Source organism: Oryza brachyantha, chromosome 2 (genome assembly GCF_000231095.2).
Source record: "Oryza brachyantha chromosome 2, ObraRS2, whole genome shotgun sequence".
NCBI classification, from domain to species: domain Eukaryota; kingdom Viridiplantae; phylum Streptophyta; class Magnoliopsida; order Poales; family Poaceae; genus Oryza; species Oryza brachyantha.
In genome coordinates, this window is record NC_023164.2 from 599,042 (window position 1) to 621,319 (window position 22,278).

At 41.0% G+C, this 22,278-nt stretch overlaps 2 protein-coding genes and 1 pseudogene across 2 annotated transcripts; 2 read left to right on the top strand and 1 right to left on the bottom strand.

The window, feature by feature from the left end:
• The first annotated feature begins 5,400 nt into the window (after window positions 1-5,400).
• On the top strand, window positions 5,401-9,296 carry LOC102708585 (probable serine/threonine-protein kinase PIX13). Its single transcript, XM_006646728.2, has 6 exons — window positions 5,401-5,559; window positions 6,182-6,555; window positions 7,193-7,328; window positions 7,579-7,715; window positions 7,791-7,914; window positions 8,611-9,296. Exons 1-6 carry the CDS (start codon window positions 5,493-5,495, stop codon window positions 9,057-9,059), a joined length of 1,287 nt encoding a protein of 428 aa, XP_006646791.1. The 5' UTR covers window positions 5,401-5,492; the 3' UTR covers window positions 9,060-9,296.
• A 1,415-nt stretch (window positions 9,297-10,711) lies between these two features.
• LOC102706816 (sialyltransferase-like protein 4) lies at window positions 10,712-13,901 on the top strand. Its single transcript, XM_006648175.3, has 12 exons — window positions 10,712-10,855; window positions 10,937-11,010; window positions 11,375-11,464; window positions 11,698-11,775; window positions 11,905-12,005; window positions 12,092-12,284; window positions 12,359-12,449; window positions 12,527-12,591; window positions 12,683-12,837; window positions 12,920-13,001; window positions 13,115-13,224; window positions 13,329-13,901. Exons 1-12 carry the CDS (start codon window positions 10,771-10,773, stop codon window positions 13,522-13,524), a joined length of 1,320 nt encoding a protein of 439 aa, XP_006648238.1. The 5' UTR covers window positions 10,712-10,770; the 3' UTR covers window positions 13,525-13,901.
• A 93-nt stretch (window positions 13,902-13,994) lies between these two features.
• LOC102707094 lies at window positions 13,995-16,392 on the bottom strand (annotated as a pseudogene).
• Between the last annotated feature and the right edge of the window lie 5,886 nt (window positions 16,393-22,278).

Sequence of the window (22,278 nt, forward strand, 5' to 3'; positions counted from 1 at the left end):
TTTGAATTTTCAGTTGATTTAGTGTTTTTTATTATAATATCTAGTCTTTAATTGTTAATAAAGTGTATATAAAATTTACATATAAAGTATATTTTTAATCATTACTAAGCTATATATTGCATATGCTTATGGAAAGAAAAAGATAAGACTGTTAATAAACTTGGTATATCACCAAATTCAAACCGATCGCTGTCTGCAAATCAAATCGAGTCGACGGGATCGATACAGTGCCATCATTGTTAAGTGTTTAATTAAGTGGAGTCCAAGTTACGTATTATGCTAGCTGGATCCATGTATGCATGCATCCACAGTGCTAGAACACTACATAGCAGCAGGGTCAAAGATCGAATCAAACCTGCTGCGATATCATCATTAAAGAACAATTAGTTTAGACTCATCACTGCAGCACGTCTTTGACATTCTGCAGATGTTCACTGCAGTGCAGATACGTGTATTCAATCAACTGTTTTTTTCTGGGCTCCTTTCATCAAGTATTGCAGGTAATCTCAGTTAATCTACATAGATGGCGACCGTAATGTATACATTGTAAAAAAACTTACGGCCTCATTATTTTGCTCAATTTAAGTATAAGCGAAAAGACTTATTAACAATTTAGAAAATAATTTATAAGTAATACTTTTATATATGTTCCTGATGATCTAGAAGTAATTAATGAAAGTTAAACTATAATGAAAATTTTCAAGATCAAATTTAAATTTAAGTTTAAATTTATTTAGCCAGGCAAGTTTTAAATTTATAATTTGGCTTATTATTATAAATATAAATGAAAATATGAGGCTCAGTGTGAAGATAAATGAAATTTATAATTTTACCAATACTAAGAAGATACTTAAAATTATCATATTTTTTTGATGTAAAACTTAATACTCATAAAATTTACACTAAAACTTTAACATCTCCATATACTTTCTCGAGTATCATAAAATTTCTCTAACGATATAATGCAGAATATGATGGAGTTTTAGCTGAACAGGTAAATCCTGTAACATCGTTTTAGTAATATTGAAAATGAAAATATTTTGTGCTATTCATGCAAGTTGCAGCTTCCAGAAGTTCACTCTAAAATGTATATTTCTCTCGTGCGTTTATATGTTGGTACAAGTTAGAACCATGCGCGTACATATGTTGGTACAAGTTAGAAGAGGAAATTAAAGACAGCTTAATAATATCTGAAAACTGAAAGCCCATTAATCAATTCAGTTGACTCTGAATTTTTTTTTCATGAACATGTACTGCTAGTGCTTCACCCATGAGCCATGACCCAATGGATCGAGCAGTTAATGTTTTGAGTTGACCCAGTATTCTACAATTATCTGCTGTGTTAATCATTATTATCAGGCTCTAAAACATCAAATAACACGTGCTATTGTATTGCTAAAGTAGCTATAGTTTCTTCACTGTAAAATCAATTATCTGTGCCTATATGATGAATTCAACTCTAATTAACTGGCTGGTTGCGATCAACGATCTAATGTGTGTGTGAAAGCAAGCAACAGGACTCCCTCAAATTTCTTCTCTTGCCTGTCGCATGGCCACAATTTGGTCAGCAAAACACACTAGATATATATAGATCAGTTCTGACAATATAAATTAATCTGTTGTTAAGCTTTTTTGGCAATTTAATCGTTCTGAAGATTGTTGGAACATCGCTTTCCTTCCTTACTTTTCTCCACTGTTTCTTTCTTTTTTTTTATCTCTCTCTGAAAGCTACTAGTGGTTTCTTTGATGCATTCTTCAGGTAGCCGGCCGGCTTTCCAATGATCCTGCCTAATTACTCTAGTCTTCGTTGGACAAACTAAGCAAGCGTATGCAGAATCTCTCATCCCATTTCTGAAATTAACTATATCAATCTTCATTTTCATGACAGTGATTAGAGGCAGATAGCTTTCCAGGCTTCTAAATTTCCTAGTAACTTCTTCTTTTCAACAAGAAAACAAAGAAGGAGCATAGTGGTGTACGCTTCAGGTAGAGAAGCTGATAGCCTTTTGACTTCAGAGAAGCAACTGAGATCTTCAGAAATGGCTCATCAACCTTTTGCTTTGGCACTTTACTGACTATTTTTTCCCCTTTTGATCTTTGTCTTCCATCTTGGCATATTGGCATAAATCATTGCTTCTGCATATGATAAATATCAAGGCCTAATTAACCTACCTTCAGAAGATGATAAAATCCAGTGAAAATGACAGCTGCCTACATTTCTTAGCCCCTGAAATTGTGAAAGTGGTTCTTTTTGGGACAAAGAATTGTGAAAGTGAATGCATTTCTGTTCATAAAGTGAAAAGTGAAAAAAGGGAAAAGTTGGCAGTTTCTCAGCACCACCATCATACAATTCATACTATGGCACCTACCTGTAATGCATCAGCACTCAGCATGCAGATCCAATTGTGGCTTCTCTGCAACTAGCTAGCTCGTGGTTTTTTGTCAACCCAACAATCGATTCAGAAATACTAAATGTCAACTTCTATCAAAATGTTCTGTCAACCCCGCAATCGATTCAGAAACCATCACATTGTTTTTCTCACTTCATATGTTCTGCAAATGCAGCAGTTTTGCAAGTTGTCACTTTTAGGGCAAGTCAACATTAAGTAGCAGCTATATCTGTATTGCAGGTGATGGAGCACTTCTCTAGTTTGCCAGTTGCAAAATCATAGATTCTGTGTAACAAATATAAGAAGCATTATTTTTGTGATGAATGGGATTTAGTGCTTCCATCACTTTAACTTTATTTTTGTAAGGAGATCTTTCTCATATCAAGTTATAAATAGCTGTTGTATAGCAAATCCCAAGATAGGGAGATAAAAAGGAAGATTCTTTACTTTTGCTGCCAGTCAATTTTCTCAGTCGTTATCAAGGACGGTTCCATATGTGCTAGTTTGTGCTGCACTAATGCAAATATTAAATTTTCGTATCTTTTCGTTTATGCTTATGCCTATAAGCCAAAATATAAATTTTAACTTAAAATTTAGAATTGACTTTTGGAGGTTTTTTTCATCAAAGTTTTTTTTATTTTTATTTTTAGATCACTAAGAACATGTATATAAAAATTTTATTTATAAATTATTTTTCATTTATAAATACACCGTTCGATTTTTTTCTTGAAAAACCAAAAAATGACCCAACTAGCAGCTGTCACCTGTAAGGAATACTGTATAGAGTCCTTTCCTTTTCTTTTGTAATAGGAACTCCAATGGGCAGGAAACCGTACAAACCTTGAAGAAATTGTTTTTTGCTTTAACAAAAACTTTCTCTAGTATGATAATTCTTGTTACAGTGACAACAGCAAGATCTTCAAAATTTATCTTTGACTATGAATATAATAAAATGTTTACCTTTCATAAAACACTTTTAAAGACCCATCTCTATATGTTGTCTCAGTGTTTTTAAACTAAATGTTTTTAAAAATTATTGATAGTCAAAGCCTTAGAAATTTGACCTTAGAAACAACCAAAATTATAGAAGAGAGAGAGTAGTAGTAGTACTAGTTTAAACCAGTAAACCTGACGGTAATATTTTCTTTGCGTCATAGTCACCTGGATATTTACAGATATCGGACTGTTTTGAACCATAAAGTGGAATAGCTCTCTGACCAAAACACGTGGTAAAAATCAAAAATAGCAGAAATTAATGAGATAAAAAATACATTTACCAGTTTTTTTGTCTAACATATACCATCCAAGTGTTTGTGTGAAAACTAAGATGGTGTGCCTCTTATAATCTCCTTCAATTGACTTGATAACTGTTGATCCATTTTAATGGTATATTAATTCCCTACTTTAGGAGGCTAAGTCAAAAGTTGTACTTTATTTAAGCAAAAGTCCCATAACTCAATCCTCTTTCTACAACTGAATGTGAATACATAAGCAAGAATACCATAGCCATAGTTATTTGTGGTTCATGATGTATTGATGTAAACATGCATGGTTTTAGATTTGTCTATACTCTTAGACCAGCAAGGTCACAGTACTTCACTTTGACACTTCTGATAAATCAAGAAAACACAATACTTTGACAAAGTCTAGCACAGAGGAGTGGTACTATTGTCAATTCCAATGATCTCATGCATCAATATAGCTCCTGCTTAATCACTCTCCTACTCCAAAGAAAGGACTTGCAAGAACAATAGGTTGCGTTCGGTACCAGAGAAAGGGGACTAAAAATTTTCCCATTTTCTGTGAGCATGCTTAATACTAAATGATACGCATTTAACCAAAAAATTATATCTAAATGTTGCTTTAAGAATCGTATTAATCTATTTTCTATGTTTATAATAACTATTCACTAATTTGATTCCTCGTTTACATTATCATCATCATCATCTTATTTTTCTTCCATCGCCTTTAAAATCAGCGTAAATCAAATCATCAATTCCATCTAAAAAATATACAGTATATAACGAAGGAGCCCTGGCTAGCTTGCCTGGTCAAACAAACCAACAGCAGACAGTGCCTCGGAGCCTTGGACCAATTCTTGCCACATCCCAACAAAACCCCAAGTCATTAACAATTGTCTTATTCTATAAAGGTTGTTGTTGTTAAACACAGGCACAAAAATTGTCACCCCTAATAGTTTTGTTTCCGAATATTGACCGATTATCATTTTAACCACCACTTTTGCATTTGGAAATGCTCCCTTGTGAGTTACTTCTTCTAATCATATTGAACAACCCTCATCTTTTTGTTTCTATCTATGCTTGTAAGCTAAAATTTATTTTTTAATTTAAATTTAGAGTTAGGTTTAAATTTTTTTATCGTAATTTATTTTTCAGTATTTCTTTTAGATCACTAAGAACACATACATGAAAGTTTATTCATAAATTATTTTTTATTTATAAATATGTTGTTTGACTTTTAATTGAAAAGGGCAACAATCGACCCTTTAACAATTCACGCATAGTTTCGTAACATTAGGCCTTAAATCGGTAGTTTTATAATAAAATTAATGTTAATATCTAGTTTTGTGACATATATCTATAGGTTCGTAGCTTTATCATAGTTTGGTCAAAGTATACATAATTTTGTGAAAAATTTACTCTTTTAGAGGAAAGGAAATTCTTTTACTGAATACATGTACTGTCCATAAAAAGGGATAATTCAATGAACCTACCTGTAGTGCAAACTGTTGCATATATATCTATATTTAGGGCAAAAACACTGTATCATGGTGAAGTAAAATTGCCAGTAAAGTAAAGAAATACATGGAAAGTTGCAAAGAAATTTTGCATTTGGAAGGAAACGCGGGCTTCTTCAGTCCGGGAGAGGTAGGCCACACGCAGAAAGAAACCGGAGACTTCCTGCAGCTCGAGCTCCCTTCTGCAGTCAGTCCGCTTACTTTTATAAGCCCCCTTGACTTCTCCTTCCCCTCTCCCTACTCCTCCTCCTCCTCCTCCTTCCTCTCCTGGGCTCTCTTCTCCACAAGGTAGCCTTCCTTTCCCTCCTCCTCCTGGACCTGGTGCGTTCTTGGCTGAGGGAGAGATGGGGAACGTCTGTGGTGGCTCGGGGAAGAATCATGTGTCGGGGGATTTCAGGCCGTCTAGCCCAGGTGAGAATCTATCTGCCTCAAGAACTCTGGTTTCGTCTTCCTTCTTCTGTGATTTCCCATGCGGACAGGCGATTGGTTTAGTTGTTGGATCCTGCAAGTTGGGCCTGTCCTGTAGGGGAAGGTTTCTTGGTTTCTGATGATCAAGCTTTTGGCCTTTGCTCCAACACACCAAGATGTTTTCTTTAGAATAGTTCTCTTCTCATAGGTCAGGATTATAGTTCTCCACCTAATTGTTTTGGGGTGGTAAGTTATAAGAATCACAAGGACTTGTTTATTAACTTGTCGTAGTTCAGGATTTTGTGTTCTTTGTACAGGATTAGTACTGACATGGCATGGTAGTAGAGAGTTGAGAAAGAATTTTTTTTGTTCTTTGTACAAAATTAGTAGTGACATAGTTGTTCAAGATTGGTACTTTCTTAGTTTCTTCTTTAAATTATATCTTTTCCCCTTTTCCTGAATCATACAGGCTTCAGAAATATAACCATCATGCAATCCTAACTTTTACCTTAGTAAAGAGGAAAAAAAGAATCCCAACTTTGGTTGAATCCTCCATTTTTTTCACATATTTCTGCCATAGTCAAACTCAGTGCTAGAAGGTAACGTGAGTTGTTTGGTGTTACAGGGACAATGACCTCCAAGACAAGCAGCAGCGTCACCACCAGCAACAGCACCACGGGGAAGCTGTCCTCCGTCGGCAGCAGCTTCATGGCGTCTTCCGGCAGCGGCGGCACGAGCAGTGGATTTGATGAGGGTGTGGGGGTGTACCCAGAGGGCCAGATCCTGGAGGCACCAAACCTCAAGACATTCACATTCATTGAGCTCCGGACAGCCACCAAGAACTTCAGGCCGGACAGTGTCCTTGGGGAGGGAGGCTTTGGGAGGGTGTACAAGGGATGGGTGGATGAGAAAATGAACCCTGTGAAGAGCGGCACCGGCATGGTTGTTGCTGTCAAGAAGCTCAACTCAGAGAGCATGCAAGGTTATGAGGAATGGCAGGTAAAATCAGGTTCTTTGTTTAGAAAGACAAAAGGAAAATTTGAATTGCAGGATGCCAAGTTGGTTAGCATGAGCTTAGGAATCTTGAATGCTTATGGGGTTTGACTTTAGTTTTGATTGCTCTTGATGAACCTATGAGCTGAGCTTACTACTATATAATAAGTTAGAGGATGGGATCACTTTCTGGCGATACACCATTAATGGACAGATAAAAAAATCACTATGCTTCTGAAGTTTCTCCTTGTTGTCATCTCATGCTTATGCTTTGTTTAACTTATGATGACTTGACTGTCAGGTTTATAAACTGTAATAGTAATAGTTTAATGGCCATTTATTTTCTGGGTAGTGCTAAACTTCCAATAGCCCAATGCTGACCAGAGCCATATTTCTAGAAATGCTATAATACTAGACTCTTCATAATTCTTGACCAGAAGCATCCTATAAAGCAAATGTTTATCACAATGTAGTTGTTTTTCTGGGTCAGTTTTGGTATTTCAGGCAAAACACTACAGCTATCTCCCACATGTCCTTCCAAACTTTAACAAGATATACTACTTAATTAACTTAGTTGACTCTAACAGATTCCATTGTTTTGTCAACATTAATAATTTCTATATTTCTCAATGTCTACCTGCAGTCAGAGATAAACTTTCTGGGTAGGCTCTCGCACCCAAACCTAGTCAAGCTCTTGGGCTACTGCTGGGAGGACAGGGAACTTCTGCTGGTGTATGAATTCATGGCCAAAGGGAGCTTAGAGAACCATCTTTTCAAGAGTGAGTTATAACTGGCTTGCCTTTAATTGTTTGTATCAATATATCATAAATGAAGTTCTTTTAGGCATTTTGCTGAAATTATTGGGATTCTTACCTTACTCATGCACACTACATTTTTTTGCCCCTGCAATACAGGCAGTGGCATAAATTCTAAACCTGCAAACATATAAGTGCATGGTGTGTGAATATCTTGGGGTGGTCACTCGACTGAAATATACTGATGTTGAAACTGGCTTCTTTATTTCTTCAGAAGGATGTCCTCCACTAACATGGGAACTGAGGCTGAAGATAGCCATTGGGGCAGCTCGAGGACTTGCTTTCTTGCATGCATCAGAGAAGCAAGTCATCTACCGTGACTTCAAGGCTTCCAACATCCTTCTAGACGCAGTAAGCTTTCTGCTATTAATTGTGACTACAGCCTTCTCATTATTGAGTTCAAATTCTGACAACATTCTTTGGCAGAACTATAATGCAAAGCTCTCTGATTTTGGGCTTGCTAGGCTTGGACCAACTGGCAGCAACTCACATATCACAACAAGGGTGATGGGCACATACGGATATGCAGCTCCGGAGTATGTAGCAACTGGTAATGTGTCCTTATGCCAACCCTACAGTTCATTATCATCACTGCATGTTTTAGTCATAGTACAAACGGAAATAGAAATATACATGGCATTTGACTTCTCAGTCTTCAAATGCCCAAATTTACTGTTTACGCTTGTCAATCATATCATCTACATTTTGGACGCATGCTCCCTCTGCATTCTGTATAATCAGATTATGGACTAACAGACAAATAGACGATGTAACTATTCCATGAATGTTGAATAAAAGTCAAGTGTGAAGACGAATGTTGCCTAACTAGAAAGGAAGCAATACCATGTCATTGAATATATAGAATAGTGGGGTATGCACTACTTAGTCCAGAGTCCAAACAAGCATATACATGTGACTGTGGGGCTCCATCTTGGGTCAGATATGGATGAGTTAGCACACAATGCATTCCTCCAGTGTATGATCCATCTTTTTATGTATGGATATTCGCCTAATGTCACTTTCCACAAAAACAATATTGACACAGTGCGCACCCAACTTCCCTTAACTCACACCATTAATATTTCACAGCTACTAGTTAGTTTTGCATCCCACATGAAATTCAGAACTCAAATTTCTATAATACATTGTCAGGTTGTTATTAGCTCTGAACTTAATTACTGTAGTTAGTTTCTTAGCTGTCCATGGTTGTTCTCGCATCTAACTGCATGCTCTAAACCATGACCAGGTCATTTATATGTCAAGAGTGATGTTTACGGTTTCGGAGTTGTGATGCTAGAGATGTTGTCCGGTCAGCGGGCACTAGACCCCAACCGTCCAAATGGGCAACTCAGCCTTGTCGACTGGGCGAAGCCCTACTTGGCGGACCGGAGAAAGCTTGCGCGTCTCATGGATGCCCGGTTTGAAGGCCAGTACAACTCCAAACAAGCGCTTCAGGCAGCGCAGTTGACACTGAATTGCCTGGCAGGTGAGCCCAGGAGCAGGCCCTCGATGAAGGAAGTTCTTGAGAAGCTTGAACAGATCGAATCGATGAAGAGCCGAGCGAGGGACACAAGAGGAAGCGGCTCATCACGGGATCGCAGCCATGGCCGCACCACTGCACACCAGCGGTCATCACCACGCCCTGATGCCCGTCGTGGATCAAGGACCAATGGTCATGCCACAAAGGCGAGGTGATCCAGACATTGGATGGAGCCGATGACAATTCTTCCTGTAAATGGCCTGAATTTTTGTCTGATGTTCAGTTGGTGATGTTTGTTTGCTGCTATATCATGAAAGAAAGGGCCTTGTTGCCCAATCATGATGAGTGTAAAATGCAGCAACAAGAAAAATATAGCTGTAATTTGTAACCACTAGAAATAGAAGGAATAATTCTTGAAATGGCTTGCTCAATAGTTTGTGCAGTGTGTTCAATATTGTGGGTCTGGCAACCAGTTGTGTGTATTAAGCATTCATTTCTTGAGCAAATTTGCCCCCCCCCCCCCAAAAAAAGGCAATGCCTGAGGCTGAATTTGGTAGCCCATGCTCTCTAATTGATCTGAATTCTGATAGGTTCCATGTCCCAGCAGCTCAAGGATGAACATGCAAAGAATTGTTTTCATAAAATGGATAAACATGGAATTATTGTGGCCTTAAAATACTGGAAATGTCAAAGCACTAAACACCTAAATTCCATTCCATGGAAAATATATACACATGTTGACCTGTCAGTGCCATGACAGGCTGTTCCTTCTGACCTCTCTCTTGCTTGGCCGCCCATTTTGACGTCAAATGCAATCTCCATTCCATTCTCCTGTCCCCAACCAACCAACCGAACACCCATCCATGGACCATGATCCAGCCAGTTGTGATTGCTGGATGCAGGACATGATGGTTCTTTTGGACCATCAGATGAAAGATTCAGAAGTTCAGAGAGAGGAAAAACCATGGAAGAAAATTGGTTTTCGTTTCAGGAAACGTGCCGACTGAATTTTACTCTCGCTTTCGTTTTCGGTAATTACTCGTTGCCATGGACTCGCAGAGTCGCAGTGACGAAGTCTAGACGTAAGCCCTTCAACTTGCTCATTTCGGTAGAGAATCGCGTCTCTCTCTCGAGTCTTGTTATACCATCTGAAAAGGCATCGAGTTTCAATGGGGAAACTTTTAAGCATTTCGTCGCATTGCTTTCGGGTTGGAGATGTGAGTATGAATAGATTTTTTCTTAAAGTGTATGCCTGATTTATCCACCTATTTTATGTTATAAGATGTTTTTACTTTTCTTAAGTTTAACTTTTTAAAGTTTGATCAATTTATAGAAAATATAACAACATTTGCACTATTAAATTAGTGTCGTTAAATAGACCATTAATTTTATTGTGCGAGTACATTTTTTATGTTGAAAACGTCACTATGTTTTTCTATAATTTTGATCAAATTTACAGAATTTTATTTTTTTAAAAAAAAAATCAACACGTCTTATAAACGGACGAAACACTATTATTTTTTTGGTAGGCTGCTTCTAGAGACTCCTTTGGTTCTCCGTTGACTCCTGCCATCTCGATTGATCACTAATTACTTTCAGGTGACTTGATTTTGATTAATGAAAGTTGTATGATTGTATTTGTGATGTTATACATTTCGCATGGACAATACACTAGTTCCTTTTTTTTTAAGATAAGGCAGCCCAGAAGAAGAAGGCCCAAATGCCTAAGCCCCAATACCCAGGCCCAACAAACAAAGTGAGAGACGGCCCAAACTAACTAAAGTGCAATATGCGAAAAAACCCCTCGAACTCTTCACAAATTGCAAACTGAGCCGCGCCGTCCGCTTCCTCCCTCTCACTCCCGTGCGTCCCGACTCCGGCGACCGGCGGGCGGCGGCTAGGGCGGGCTTGGCTGCTCCGGCCACCATGCGGGTTCTCCCCCTTGCCCTCGTCGCCGCCATATTCTCCGGGGTGACCGCCATCCTCATCTACCTCTCCGGCCTCTCCTCATGTAATGCGCTTTCTCTCTCTTTTTTTTGGCTTCTGGTTACGTGTCGGGTGGGAGATTCTGAGGTGGGATTGATGCGTGCAGATGGCGGCGCTAGGGTTTCGGATGCGGACCTGGCGGCGCTCGGCGCGCTGCAGAGCGGCTTCAGCAAGTGTGTGGTACGGTCTCGTGATCCGTCTCTGCTGTTAATTCCTTTCCGCTCTACGAGCAATTAGGATTCGGTTGCCTTATACTCCAAATTGTGAGAAATTAGGTGCTACATTGTGAGATTTTGGGCCATTAGCTTCCCACATTCATGGAGAATTGGGAGGGTGATTAGTTGTTGCTTCATAATTCTTGATTTATCGTGGTAATTGTTTGCTCAAAAGCATGCAATACATTAGACTGTCTTAGTATGTAAGCTGAGCTATCAAAAGTATCCTTATCAATATTCACAAAGGAAATTTTTTAGTATCTTGTTGCTGGTGACTTGACCATCTTTATATAAAGTTCATTAATGCGTACTTGTGCTAAAATAATCAGGCTGCAAATGGGCTAGGGTTGCAAGCAATTTCAGGAGAGGATTACTGTCGAGTTGTAATACAGTACCCAGGCGACACAGATTCTAAGTGGGTAAGTGCACATGTCATGTGAAATTTTCTTCTCGATGCAGGCCTCCCCCATTTCAATTGTAGTCATGACATAGTTTGCAAAGGCTTTTTTAATTCATGCTCTCTACTTGCATCATATCCTACCTTATGCTTCTGAAAATTGCCACTAGCGTGAATGATAGTCCTCGCATACTTGGACCACCTTTTGTGATGCCTGTGTTTGTTTGCTTAGTTCTTATGCACTGATATTTGCAGAAAGATCCAAAAACTGGAGAACCTGAAGGTTTATCATTTGAGTTCAATCTATGTGAAGCTGTGGCCTCATGGGAGCAGGTTAGCATTCATTCAACTGACATATGCAAAATTATGGCAATGCTCACTATGTAAACACTGTATCACAAACTCTGATGCATTATTGTCCAGATTTATCACAGTATTAGTTATGGTCACTCATTTTCCTAGGTCCGCAAGAGCACAACAATACTCACAAAGGAGTACATTGATGCGTTGCCAAATGGTTGGGAGGAGTATGCATGGCGCAGGATCAATAAAGGAATCCTTCTGTGGGTACACATAATACTTCATGGAGACTTGCAGCATGGTTAACCCCGCAAACAGATCACTGAGCATGTTTAGTTTGAGTATGCAGGAACAAGTGCCAGAACAGGACTCTTTGCATGGAAAAGCTTTCATTAGTTCTGCCTGAGACACCACCATATACACCTCAGCAGTTTGGTAGTTGTGCTGTAGTTGGAAACTCTGGGGATCTTCTCAAAACTAAATTTGGGGATGAAATTGATTCTTATGATGTCGTTATTAGAGAGAATGGTGCACCCATCCAGGTTTCAGGATACTTCTGTTTGCTGCTTTTATTTTGATTCACTTAGAATTGAACTGAATAAAGTTTGTTTTGCAGAACTATACAGAATATGTTGGGACAAAGAGCACATTTCGCCTTCTTAACAGAGGATCTGCAAAGGCACTAGATAAAGTTGTTGAATTAGATGGTAGGTCTGTCAGCCACCTGTTTTCCAATTGAGTGAGATACTGGCATGATAAAGCATGCTAAGTTTTATGGTTGTAGAAACAAAAAAGGAAGCACTGATTGTCAAGACAACAATACATGATATCATGAACCAAATGATTCGGGTAATTAACTACCTTATTTAAGAAATTACGGTACCTTGAGTACATATGTTCTGTGTTTTCTTACCTACCTGATGGAACTCTTGCTATGTAGGAAATTCCAATAACCAATCCAGTATACCTCATGCTAGGCACATCATTTGGTTCCTCTGCTAAAGGAACTGGTCTTAAGGCTCTTGAATTCGCTCTGTCTATCTGTGACAGTGTCGACATGTATGGATTTACAGTAGACCCAGGATACAAGGAATGGTTGGTGCTATCGACCTTACATACTAAACGCAATGTATGTTGATCAGCAGATCTGCTTACAGTTGATGTGATGATCTTTCAGGACAAGGTACTTTTCAGAGTCCAGAAAGGGACACACTCCACTACATGGGAGAGCATATTATCAAATGATGGAATGTCTTGGTGTGAGTTTATCAGTTCCAACTAATAAAACTATCCTGCATGGAGGGATTATTACTTAGTCTCAATGTTATCATCTGAAGAGATATAACTTACTGATTTTTAAAAATATGTGCAGCTTGTAAAAATCCACTCACCTATGCGAGGTGATCCTGGCAGAGTAATAAAGTGGCTTCCTACCAAGGAGACCATTGAAGCTGCTTGGGTTGCTGCTGAGAAGCTGTTGAGGTAAGTTTGTGGCCTTCACTTCTTTATTAACTAAATTAGTCAGATAACATATTATGCCAGAAGTTACATAACTTGAAATTTCATCATTGGAAATTGCATTATAGGAGACCTGGGGCTGGAAGCAGTGGCCCTTTGAGCACTTGCACCATGATAAAGAAGCGAGAGAAAGGGAAGGCGCCGAAAAGATCTGTTGTTCGTGATGCTGCCATGAAGCACCTGGAGTACATGAAAGGTGCCACCAGGTACCCACTGGAGCGGAATGCTGGGGGTGGTTACCTATGCATGATCAGCGACAGATAAATATATAGCTGCCCATATTCCACATGGGACGTAGATGATGAGGAAACACAAATGGCAGAGTTCATGGTAATTTGGTGCAGGCTGCTGTACCCGGATGAATTCGTGGTACAGACTTTTTTGAGGGAATTTTGGAGCTCTTTTTTTTTTTCAGAGCCGGCAGTTGAGACGATTTGACACATAAGTTGTCACAATGTGTTGTAACTTACGTGGAATCTACACAGTTGTTGTGTGATAGAATGACAGATAGCTGGGCGGTTGGCTGTGGAATTCATCGGATTGTTAAATTTGTCACCTGTAACTAGAGTCTGGAATATGTACATGGAGCCTGTAGTTTGTTGGCAGTAGTAGTATTTGATTGTCATCACAGCCTGAAACTTGTTTCCAAGAGAGTAGCATTTGGTGACTTGCGAGTTGCTGAAAGTGTCTGTAATGGAACCTACTCAATTGATCATGTTCAGTTCTTGTTGCAGCACAAGCACTTCCTTTTTGATAAACTATGTTTGAGCACATCATTTTTTGATAAGGGATAATTAGTATTAACCAGCTTCTACTGAAAGCCGAATAAGAGTTTTAAGCTAACATAAAAGGCTGGGTTGCCAGCTTAACTAGATAGCTAAAGATCTCCAAGACTCCACCGATAGCCAAAAGATCAGACAACATTAAGCCAACAATACCCTATCCAACACAGACTGAAACCAAAAGAACACTGCACTATGCTAGCTAAATTCCAAGATAGCATCCACTTCTTCAACAGCAGAATGAACGCCACTACTTTATCCATCCATGTCCACCAGTTGAAGTAAAATGTTCCAGGACTGTAAGAAAGAAAATGAATTTGTAAATGATCAGATGAATACTTGATGGAAACCTATGTCAATTGACATCTGAAATAAGAACTTTCCTTAGGAATCCTAGCCCAACCCAGAACCGCTTTCATGCAAACCACACAAAAATTGCCAAATGACAAGAAGAAAAAAAAAGGGTATGATTAACAGTTCCTTCTCGTCTAATAACATGCAATGACTCTCTGAATAAATGCCATAATACATACTTACATTTTTATTTGAATTATGAAGCCTACATTTCTAAAGTTTGCTTATCCCTTGGTTGGTAAACCATCTGTGGCATGCAATTGCATAGAATTCTGGTAGAACAATTCCTGATTTTTCAAACAACCATTCAATTCTAATTTCCCCCTCTGAAAATGAAGCCATTAGCACATTCCATTCTACCATATCCAGAATCCCAAAAGTTGTCCTAAAAGTGATCAATTGTCCAACGTTGGCAGTCAGCAACCAAACACTGGAGTATTAGGTTCAGAAATCAGAACTAATATCAAATACTTCCCCTCTTCCAAAACATCCGCATTTCTGGCTATGTAACTAAAGGAAGGGATATCCAAATACATAGTCAGAAATGGTTACAATTTGGAACGGAGGACTAACCTTTTTAAGTGAGTTTTTAACTAAACATCTGAAGCCAGATACCAGTCCAGAATTTGGTACTTATGCTAAAAAGAATGATTTTTGTCCAGAATCTAACTGAAACTGAAGAAAAGCGATATGACAAGCAAACTAAATAGAACACCATTACCTATTAAGAAGTTCCATCAAGCAGGTGGAACATGAAGATCACTGGCTTCATCCGGGGTTGGTGTCAGGGGAGCCAGACGCAAGAAGAAGGGAAATGCCGGACCCCTGAAAGGCTCGTCCGAATCGTAGCGAAACATCTCCAGCTTCATGGTGTCGAGATCGAGGACGAGGAGATACGAGCTGGGCTTCCTGATGGACCAGAACTCCATGTAGACATAGCCAGCCTTCGCCGCGAGGACGCGCACCCTCTTCATCCACTCCTCACGCCGCAGCGTCTTCAGGTGCCCGAACCGATCGAACAGTGAGATCGTCTTCTTGAGCAGCCACGGCGATCCGCCATTGCTGCTGCTGCTGCTGCTGCGGACCCAGAGCTCGATGATCTGGTCCCTGCTGGACACGAGGCACAGCCCGCCGTGCTCCGCCATGTCGGCGACGCAGTACGACTCCCCTGCCGCGAACGGCGGCGTGATGACCGTCCACTCCATGGTGGTCATGTCGAGCAGCAAGATCCGCTCCTCGTTCTTGCGGTTCGAACGCCAGTACACGAAGCGTCCGGCGGGCATGCCGTCGCTGTGATCGAAGCGGTAGTAGCACAGATCCGCTCCCTCGTGGAAACCGAACACGGTCCATTTGCGGGTGTGGGAGGAGAACACGGCGGCGGAGATTGTGTTGTCCTCCATGGCGACGACCCGGAACGAGGCGTCGGCGTCGTTGACGGTGATCGCGTACCTGACCACGTGGACGAATCCACCGAAGGCACTGGATGGGCGGAAGAAGATGGCAGTCCGAGCGAGGGGATCGTAGACGGCGAGGTGGGCCGAGTTCCAGCCCCAGGATAGGAGGAGGCCGCCGTCGCAGCCGCGGATGCGCCACTCGTCGTCGACGTCCGAATCGATATCGGCGAGGTCTTCGAAGAAGACGTCGCAATCAGCGGCGGCGGATGCCAGACTGGGCCTACGGGCGGTGGCGCCGACGAAGCGGAGGTTGGGGCAGTGGCGGGGGACGGGGGACGGGGGACGGGCATGTCACCGCGGTCGGTGAGGATGAAGCCGACGAGCGGGGGGCGGCGGAGCGGGAGGAGGCGCCGCATAACGGCGGGGTCGGAGGCCGCGCGGTGCCAGCGCTTGCAGGCGAGGGCGGCGCTGAGGAGCGACGCCATGTTGGGGAGGCGGAGGAGTACCTCGCGGAGGAGATCGTCGCCGACGGCGTCGAACGGTGGCGAGGTCATCGGCTTCTTCTCGACGCCGCCGCTCTGGCTTCTCAAGGACGGCTCCATCTCCTCTCTCTCTCTCTCACGCTTCCTTCTCGCGCACGGTTGGTTCCACATATTTATATGCAGCTGCCATTTTCGTGCGAAATACCTTAGGTTGCCGCCAAAAACTATTCCAGCGATTTTCTGGCGCCAAAAATGGAATTTTCTGGTTTGACTCGGGCTCGTTCTCGAAAACATCATGTATCCAATCTTTAGACACCTAAATAGAATATTAAATATATATGAGTATTAAAATTAATTATATAGTTACGAAAAAATCATGAGACGATTCTTTTAAGTCTAATTACTACGTGATTAGTTATAAGTGCTATAGTACCTATATGTGCTGACGATGAATTAATTAGGCTCAAAAGATTCGTCTTTTAGTTTTTTGGCGAAATCTATAATTTATTTTTATAATTAAACTACGTTTAATAATTTAAATATATGTCTATATATTCGATGTGATGTTTCTTTAAAAGTTTTTACAGAACAAAGCCTCACTCACATTTGACAAATTTGACGGCCGTGACAACTGCAAAACTAGTTTTTCATCAAACTCTGTGCTAACACGGTACGATAATATTTATATACATCATTTAATTTTATATGTGAGATAAATCACTTTAAAAAATATGTCCAATTACACTTTAATTTGATTTAAGTCATATATTAACGTACATTTGCTAATGATTAGTAACATGGTGACATTTAATGATAAAATTAATTAATTAAAATAAAGTTTATGTTATCAACATTTCGTAATTATACCTATCTTAGTTATATTCAATAAAAAAGTTTATGTCTACGTATCATCCACCGTGCAACGAAGGCACGTGTATATTAAATATGGGCTAAATAAGTGGTGGTTTGGATCTAGTAATTTTTTCGCTTGTCACATCGAATATTTGATATTAATTAGTAGTATTAAATATAGACCGATAACAAAACTAATTGCATAAATAAAGGGTATTTCATTACACAAATTTTTTAAGCCTAATTAATCCACGATCAGCAAATATTTACTGTAGCATCACATCGCTAATCATGGACTAATTAGGCTTAGATTCGTCTCGCGAAATGGTCCAAGAGTATGATGTAGGTTTTATTAATAGTCTATATTTAATACTTTTAATTAGTGTCCAAATATTCGATGTGACAGCGAAAAAAGTCAGAGGAAAACAAACACCCCCAAAAATCTTTTTAAAAACATACGTATGATCTTAATATAATGCAATTGAGACATACATTTTAATTCATGTAAAATAAAGTATTTAGACAAATTCTACCTAGAACCTATAGTTTGTTGGTAGTAGGCATGACGGTGTATTTGGGCACTATTTAGTTCACGAGAAGAAAACTTTTAGGTGTGACATCGGACGTTTGACCATATGTTAGAATAAGTTTTTGGACATGAATGAAAAAATTGAATTTCATAGTTCGCCTGCAAACCGTGAGATAAATCTTTTAAACCTAATTAATCTATCATTAGCATACGTGGATTACTTATGACTAATCATGGATTAATTAGACTTAAAATTCGTCTCACGATTTCCTCCATAATTTTGCGGTTAGTTCTTTATTTATGTTTAATGTTTCATTTATGTGTCAAAGATTTAATGTAATGTTTTTTTTAAAAAAAAATTGGAACTAAACGGGCATCACATCCTGAAACTTGTTTCCAAGAGAGTAGCGTTTGGTGACTTGCGAGTTGCTCAAAGTGCTTTCTTGCATGGCAATGTGTCTAAATCCTGTTCGTAATGGAACCTACTCAACTGATCATGTTCAGTTCTTGTTACAGGCTTGCAGCTATTGCGACAAGTAATTACTTTTTTTCCTCTCTTTTTTGATACACTATGTTTGAGCACTTAATTTTTTGATAAAAAGGATAATTAGTACTACCCAGCTTCTACTGAAAGCCGAATAAGAGTTTTAAGCTAACATAAAAGGCTGGGTTACCAGCTTAACTAGACAGCTAACATATCTCCAAGACTCCAACGATAGCCAAAAGCTTAGACAACATTAAGCCAACACTACCCTATCCAACACAGACTGAAACCAAAAGAACACTACACATATGCTAGCTGGATTCCTGAAGATAGCATCCACTTTTCCAACAGCAGAATGAACGCCACCACTTTATCCGTCCATGTCCACCAGTAGAAGTAAAATGTTCCAGGACTGTAAGAAAGAAAATGAATTTGTAAAGGATCAGATTAAGGCCTTGTTTAGTTTGCAAAAAGATTTTACAAAAATATCACATCAAAACTTTAAACACACATTTAAAGTATTAAACATAGTCTAATTACAAAGATTGACATCTGAAATAAGAACTATCATTAGGAATCCTAGCCCAACCCAGAACAGCTTTCATGCAAGCCACACAAAGATTGCCAGATGACAAGAAGAAAAGGGGTATGATCAACAGTTCCTTCTCGTCTAAATAACATGCAATGACTCTCTGAATAAATGCCATAATACAGACTTACATTTTTATTTCAAGCCTACATTTCTAAAGTTTGCTTATCCGTCGGTTGGTAAATCATCTATGTGGCATGACATTGCATAGAATTCTGGAAGAACAGTTTCTGACTTTTCAGACACCCATCCAATTCTGTTACCCCCCTCTGAAAATGAAGCCATTAGCACATTCCATTCTACCATATCTAGAATCCCAAAAATTGTCCTAAAAGGGATATGTGATTGTCCATCATTGGCAGTCAGAAATTCAGAACTAAACAAATGGATATCCACATACATAGTCAGAAATGGTTACAATTTGGAACGAATGAGTAATAACCTTTCTAAGTGAGTTTTTAAACTAAACATCTGAAGCCAGATACCAATCCAGTTGTCCAGAATTTGGTGCTTATGCTACAAAAGAATGATTTGTCCAGAATCTAACTGAAAACTGAAGAAAAGCGATCTGACAAGCAAACTAAATAGAACACCATTACCTATTAGAGATGGCAACGGGGACCCGTGACCCGAGACCCGATAGGTATTTACTCCATTAGGGTACAGGTATGAACTAAATGTATCACCCGTGGGTATGTAATCGGACAAATACCTTCACCCGATGGGTACGCGGGTACGGAAACGTTCTTATGATCCCCATACCCGTTTACCCATGGGTAATAAATACCCGCAAGTTTAAATGTACGTCGTAGCCCAATATCAAATTAGCCTAAACCAATTAACCAAAACCCTAGGTATCTAAACCATCCATACATTTTCCACCATACTATATGAATGTGTGATGTCTTAAGTATCTCGTATATAGTGTAATATACTATATGAAAATTATACAATTTAGATTATTTTAAACTGTTGCGGGTATATGAGTGACCCGACGGATAAGATTTACCCAAGCAGGTATGGGTATGGAAAAATTTTTCTACCCGTGACAGATATGGTTATTTTGATAGTATAAAATTTTGCTGGTGGGTATGGGTATGGGGTACCAATACCCGATGGGTATTTACCCATTGACATCCCTATTACCTATTAAGAAGTTCCATCAAGCAGATGGAACATGAAGATCACTGGCTTCATCCGGGGTTGGTGTCAGGGGAGCCAGACGCAAGAAGAAGGGAAATGCCGGACCCCTGAAAGGCTCGTCCGAATCGTAGCGAAACATCTCCAGCTTCATGGTGTCGAGATCGAGGACGAGGAGATACGAGCTGGGCTTCCTGATGGACCAGAACTCCATGTAGACATAGCCAGCCTTCGCCGCGAGGACGCGCACCCTCTTCATCCACTCCTCACGCCGCAGCGTCTTCAGGTGCCCGAACCGATCGAACAGTGAGATCGTCTTCTTGAGCAGCCACGGCGATCCGCCATTGCTGCTGCTGCTGCTGCTGCGGACCCAGAGCTCGATGATCTGGTCCCTGCTGGACACGAGGCACAGCCCGCCGTGCTCCGCCATGTCGGCGACGCAGTACGACTCCCCTGCCGCGAACGGCGGCGTGATGACCGTCCACTCCATGGTGGTCATGTCGAGCAGCAAGATCCGGCCCTTGTTCTTGCGGTTCGAACGCCAGTACACGAAGCGTCCGGCGGGCACGCCGTCGCTGTGGTAGAAGCGGTAGTAGTACAGATTCTCTCCCTCGTAGAAGCCGAACACGGTCCATTTGCGGGTGCGGGAGGAGAACACGGCGGAGGACCTGCTGTATTCCATGGCGACGACCCAGAACGAGGCATCGGCGTCGTTGACGGTGATCGCGTACCTGACCATGTGGGATTCACGGAAGGCACTGGATGGGCGGAAGAAGGTGGCAGTCCGCGCGAGGGGATCGTAGACGGCGAGGTGGGACGCGTACCGGCCCCAGGATAGGAGGAGCCGACCGCCGTCGCAGCCGCGGATGATCCACTCGTCGACGACGTCCGAATCGATATCGGGGAGGTCTTCGAAGAAGACGTCGCAATCGGCGGCGGCGGATGCCAGAATGGGCCTACGGGCGGTGGCGCCGACGAAGCGGAGGTCGGGGCAGTGGAGGGGGACGGCCTTGGCGCTGCGGTTGGTGAGGATGAAGCCGACGAGCGGGGGGCGGCGGAGCGGGAGGAAACGCCGGATAACGGCGGGGTCGGAGGCCGCGCGGTGCCAGCGCTTGCAGGCGAGGGCGGCGCTGAGGAGCGACGCCATGTTGGGGAGGCGGAGGAGTACCTCGTGGAGGAGATCGTCGCCGACGGCGTCGAACGGCGGCGAGGTCATGGGCTTCTTCTTGCCGACGCCGCTCTGGCTTCTCACGGACGGCTCCATCTCCTCCTCTCTCTCTCTCTCCCTTCTCGCGCACGGTTGTTTCCACGTATTTATATGAAGCTGCCATTTTCGCGCGAAACTATTCCAGCAATTTTCTGGCGCCAAAAATGAAAATTTCTGATTTGACTACCTTTTGACCATTTTCTTTTTTTTTTTTGAGAACCTTTTGACCATTTTCAGCGCGACGTGTCAGCTGACCAAAACTAGTTTTTTATTAAAAAAAAGAACAAAAAAAAAAGAGACGCTTATCATATTGGGTTTGAGCCGTTAACACTTTAGGCCCACCAATACTTGCAACCAAGAAATGGCCAGCATGATGTAGAGTGCACAAATTGCGCATGGATGATGACACAGGAGAATGGAAATCAAATAAATCAACAGAAATTTAAAAGTGAACTAGATAGGTGACAACATGAGCTGATTCTTTTTGCTATTACTGATCATCGTTCGACAGTGGACTCTAGCATGTGTTATGCTAGATTTTGATATGCTCTTGACAGACATCACTGTGGATCAACCAATCCCATGATCTTAAAGGAACTTGGTGTACAGGTTTGGGTTCTTGGTGCAGTCATCTACACAAGATGCAGCATCGATCGGTTGCCCCTGCCACAACATGTATGCAGACGCAACAGTCACAAATTCAGAGAGGAATCAGCCAGTACAATCTCCCAAATACGATTGCACAAAGGACAGGCAAAAATGCAGGTTGCAGATGAACCGAGGAAGGCTCCTCCTGCGGTCTGGGGTTGCATCTGCAGAACTTCGACATGGCACCCACCTGCTGCAGCTCACCTGGCAGCAGGATCATGAGCATGCAGCAGAGAGCAACTGATGTTGCTGCTGCTGCTCTCTTGCCATTCTCCATTGATTTGAGTCCTCTCACTTGCAGCTACAGAAGCAAACGGTGTTAAGCTTGGATCTGTCAGTTGATCTGCACAAGGATTTCTTCAGAAGAGAGATGACAGAGTTAAGTAATGCAGATGAAATCAAATGCGTTGCACACCTACGAGAAGCTTTTGAGAAGAAGAGATAAGCGAACCAATTGAACTCTGTTCAGTTGGTGTAGTAGTTTGTACATCATGCACATCCCTACTGTTTTATGTGTATTTTTTATGCTTTTTTTTTCTTTTTGCCGGGTCGGCAAG

Bases quoted from the DNA above. Each gene is read 5' to 3' on its own strand.
- LOC102706816 (XM_006648175.3), top strand. From the start codon at position 10,771: ATGCGGGTTCTCCCCCTTGCCCTCGTCGCCGCCATATTCTCCGGGGTG. The intron at 12,838-12,919 runs GTTGGTGCTATC...ATGATCTTTCAG, and splicing joins GACCCAGGATACAAGGAATG to GACAAGGTACTTTTCAGAGT. The intron at 13,225-13,328 runs GTAAGTTTGTGG...ATTGCATTATAG, and splicing joins GCTGCTGAGAAGCTGTTGAG to GAGACCTGGGGCTGGAAGCA.
- LOC102708585 (XM_006646728.2), top strand. From the start codon at position 5,493: ATGGGGAACGTCTGTGGTGGCTCGGGGAAGAATCATGTGTCGGGGGAT. The intron at 6,556-7,192 runs GTAAAATCAGGT...GTCTACCTGCAG, and splicing joins AAGGTTATGAGGAATGGCAG to TCAGAGATAAACTTTCTGGG. The intron at 7,915-8,610 runs GTAATGTGTCCT...AACCATGACCAG, and splicing joins TCCGGAGTATGTAGCAACTG to GTCATTTATATGTCAAGAGT.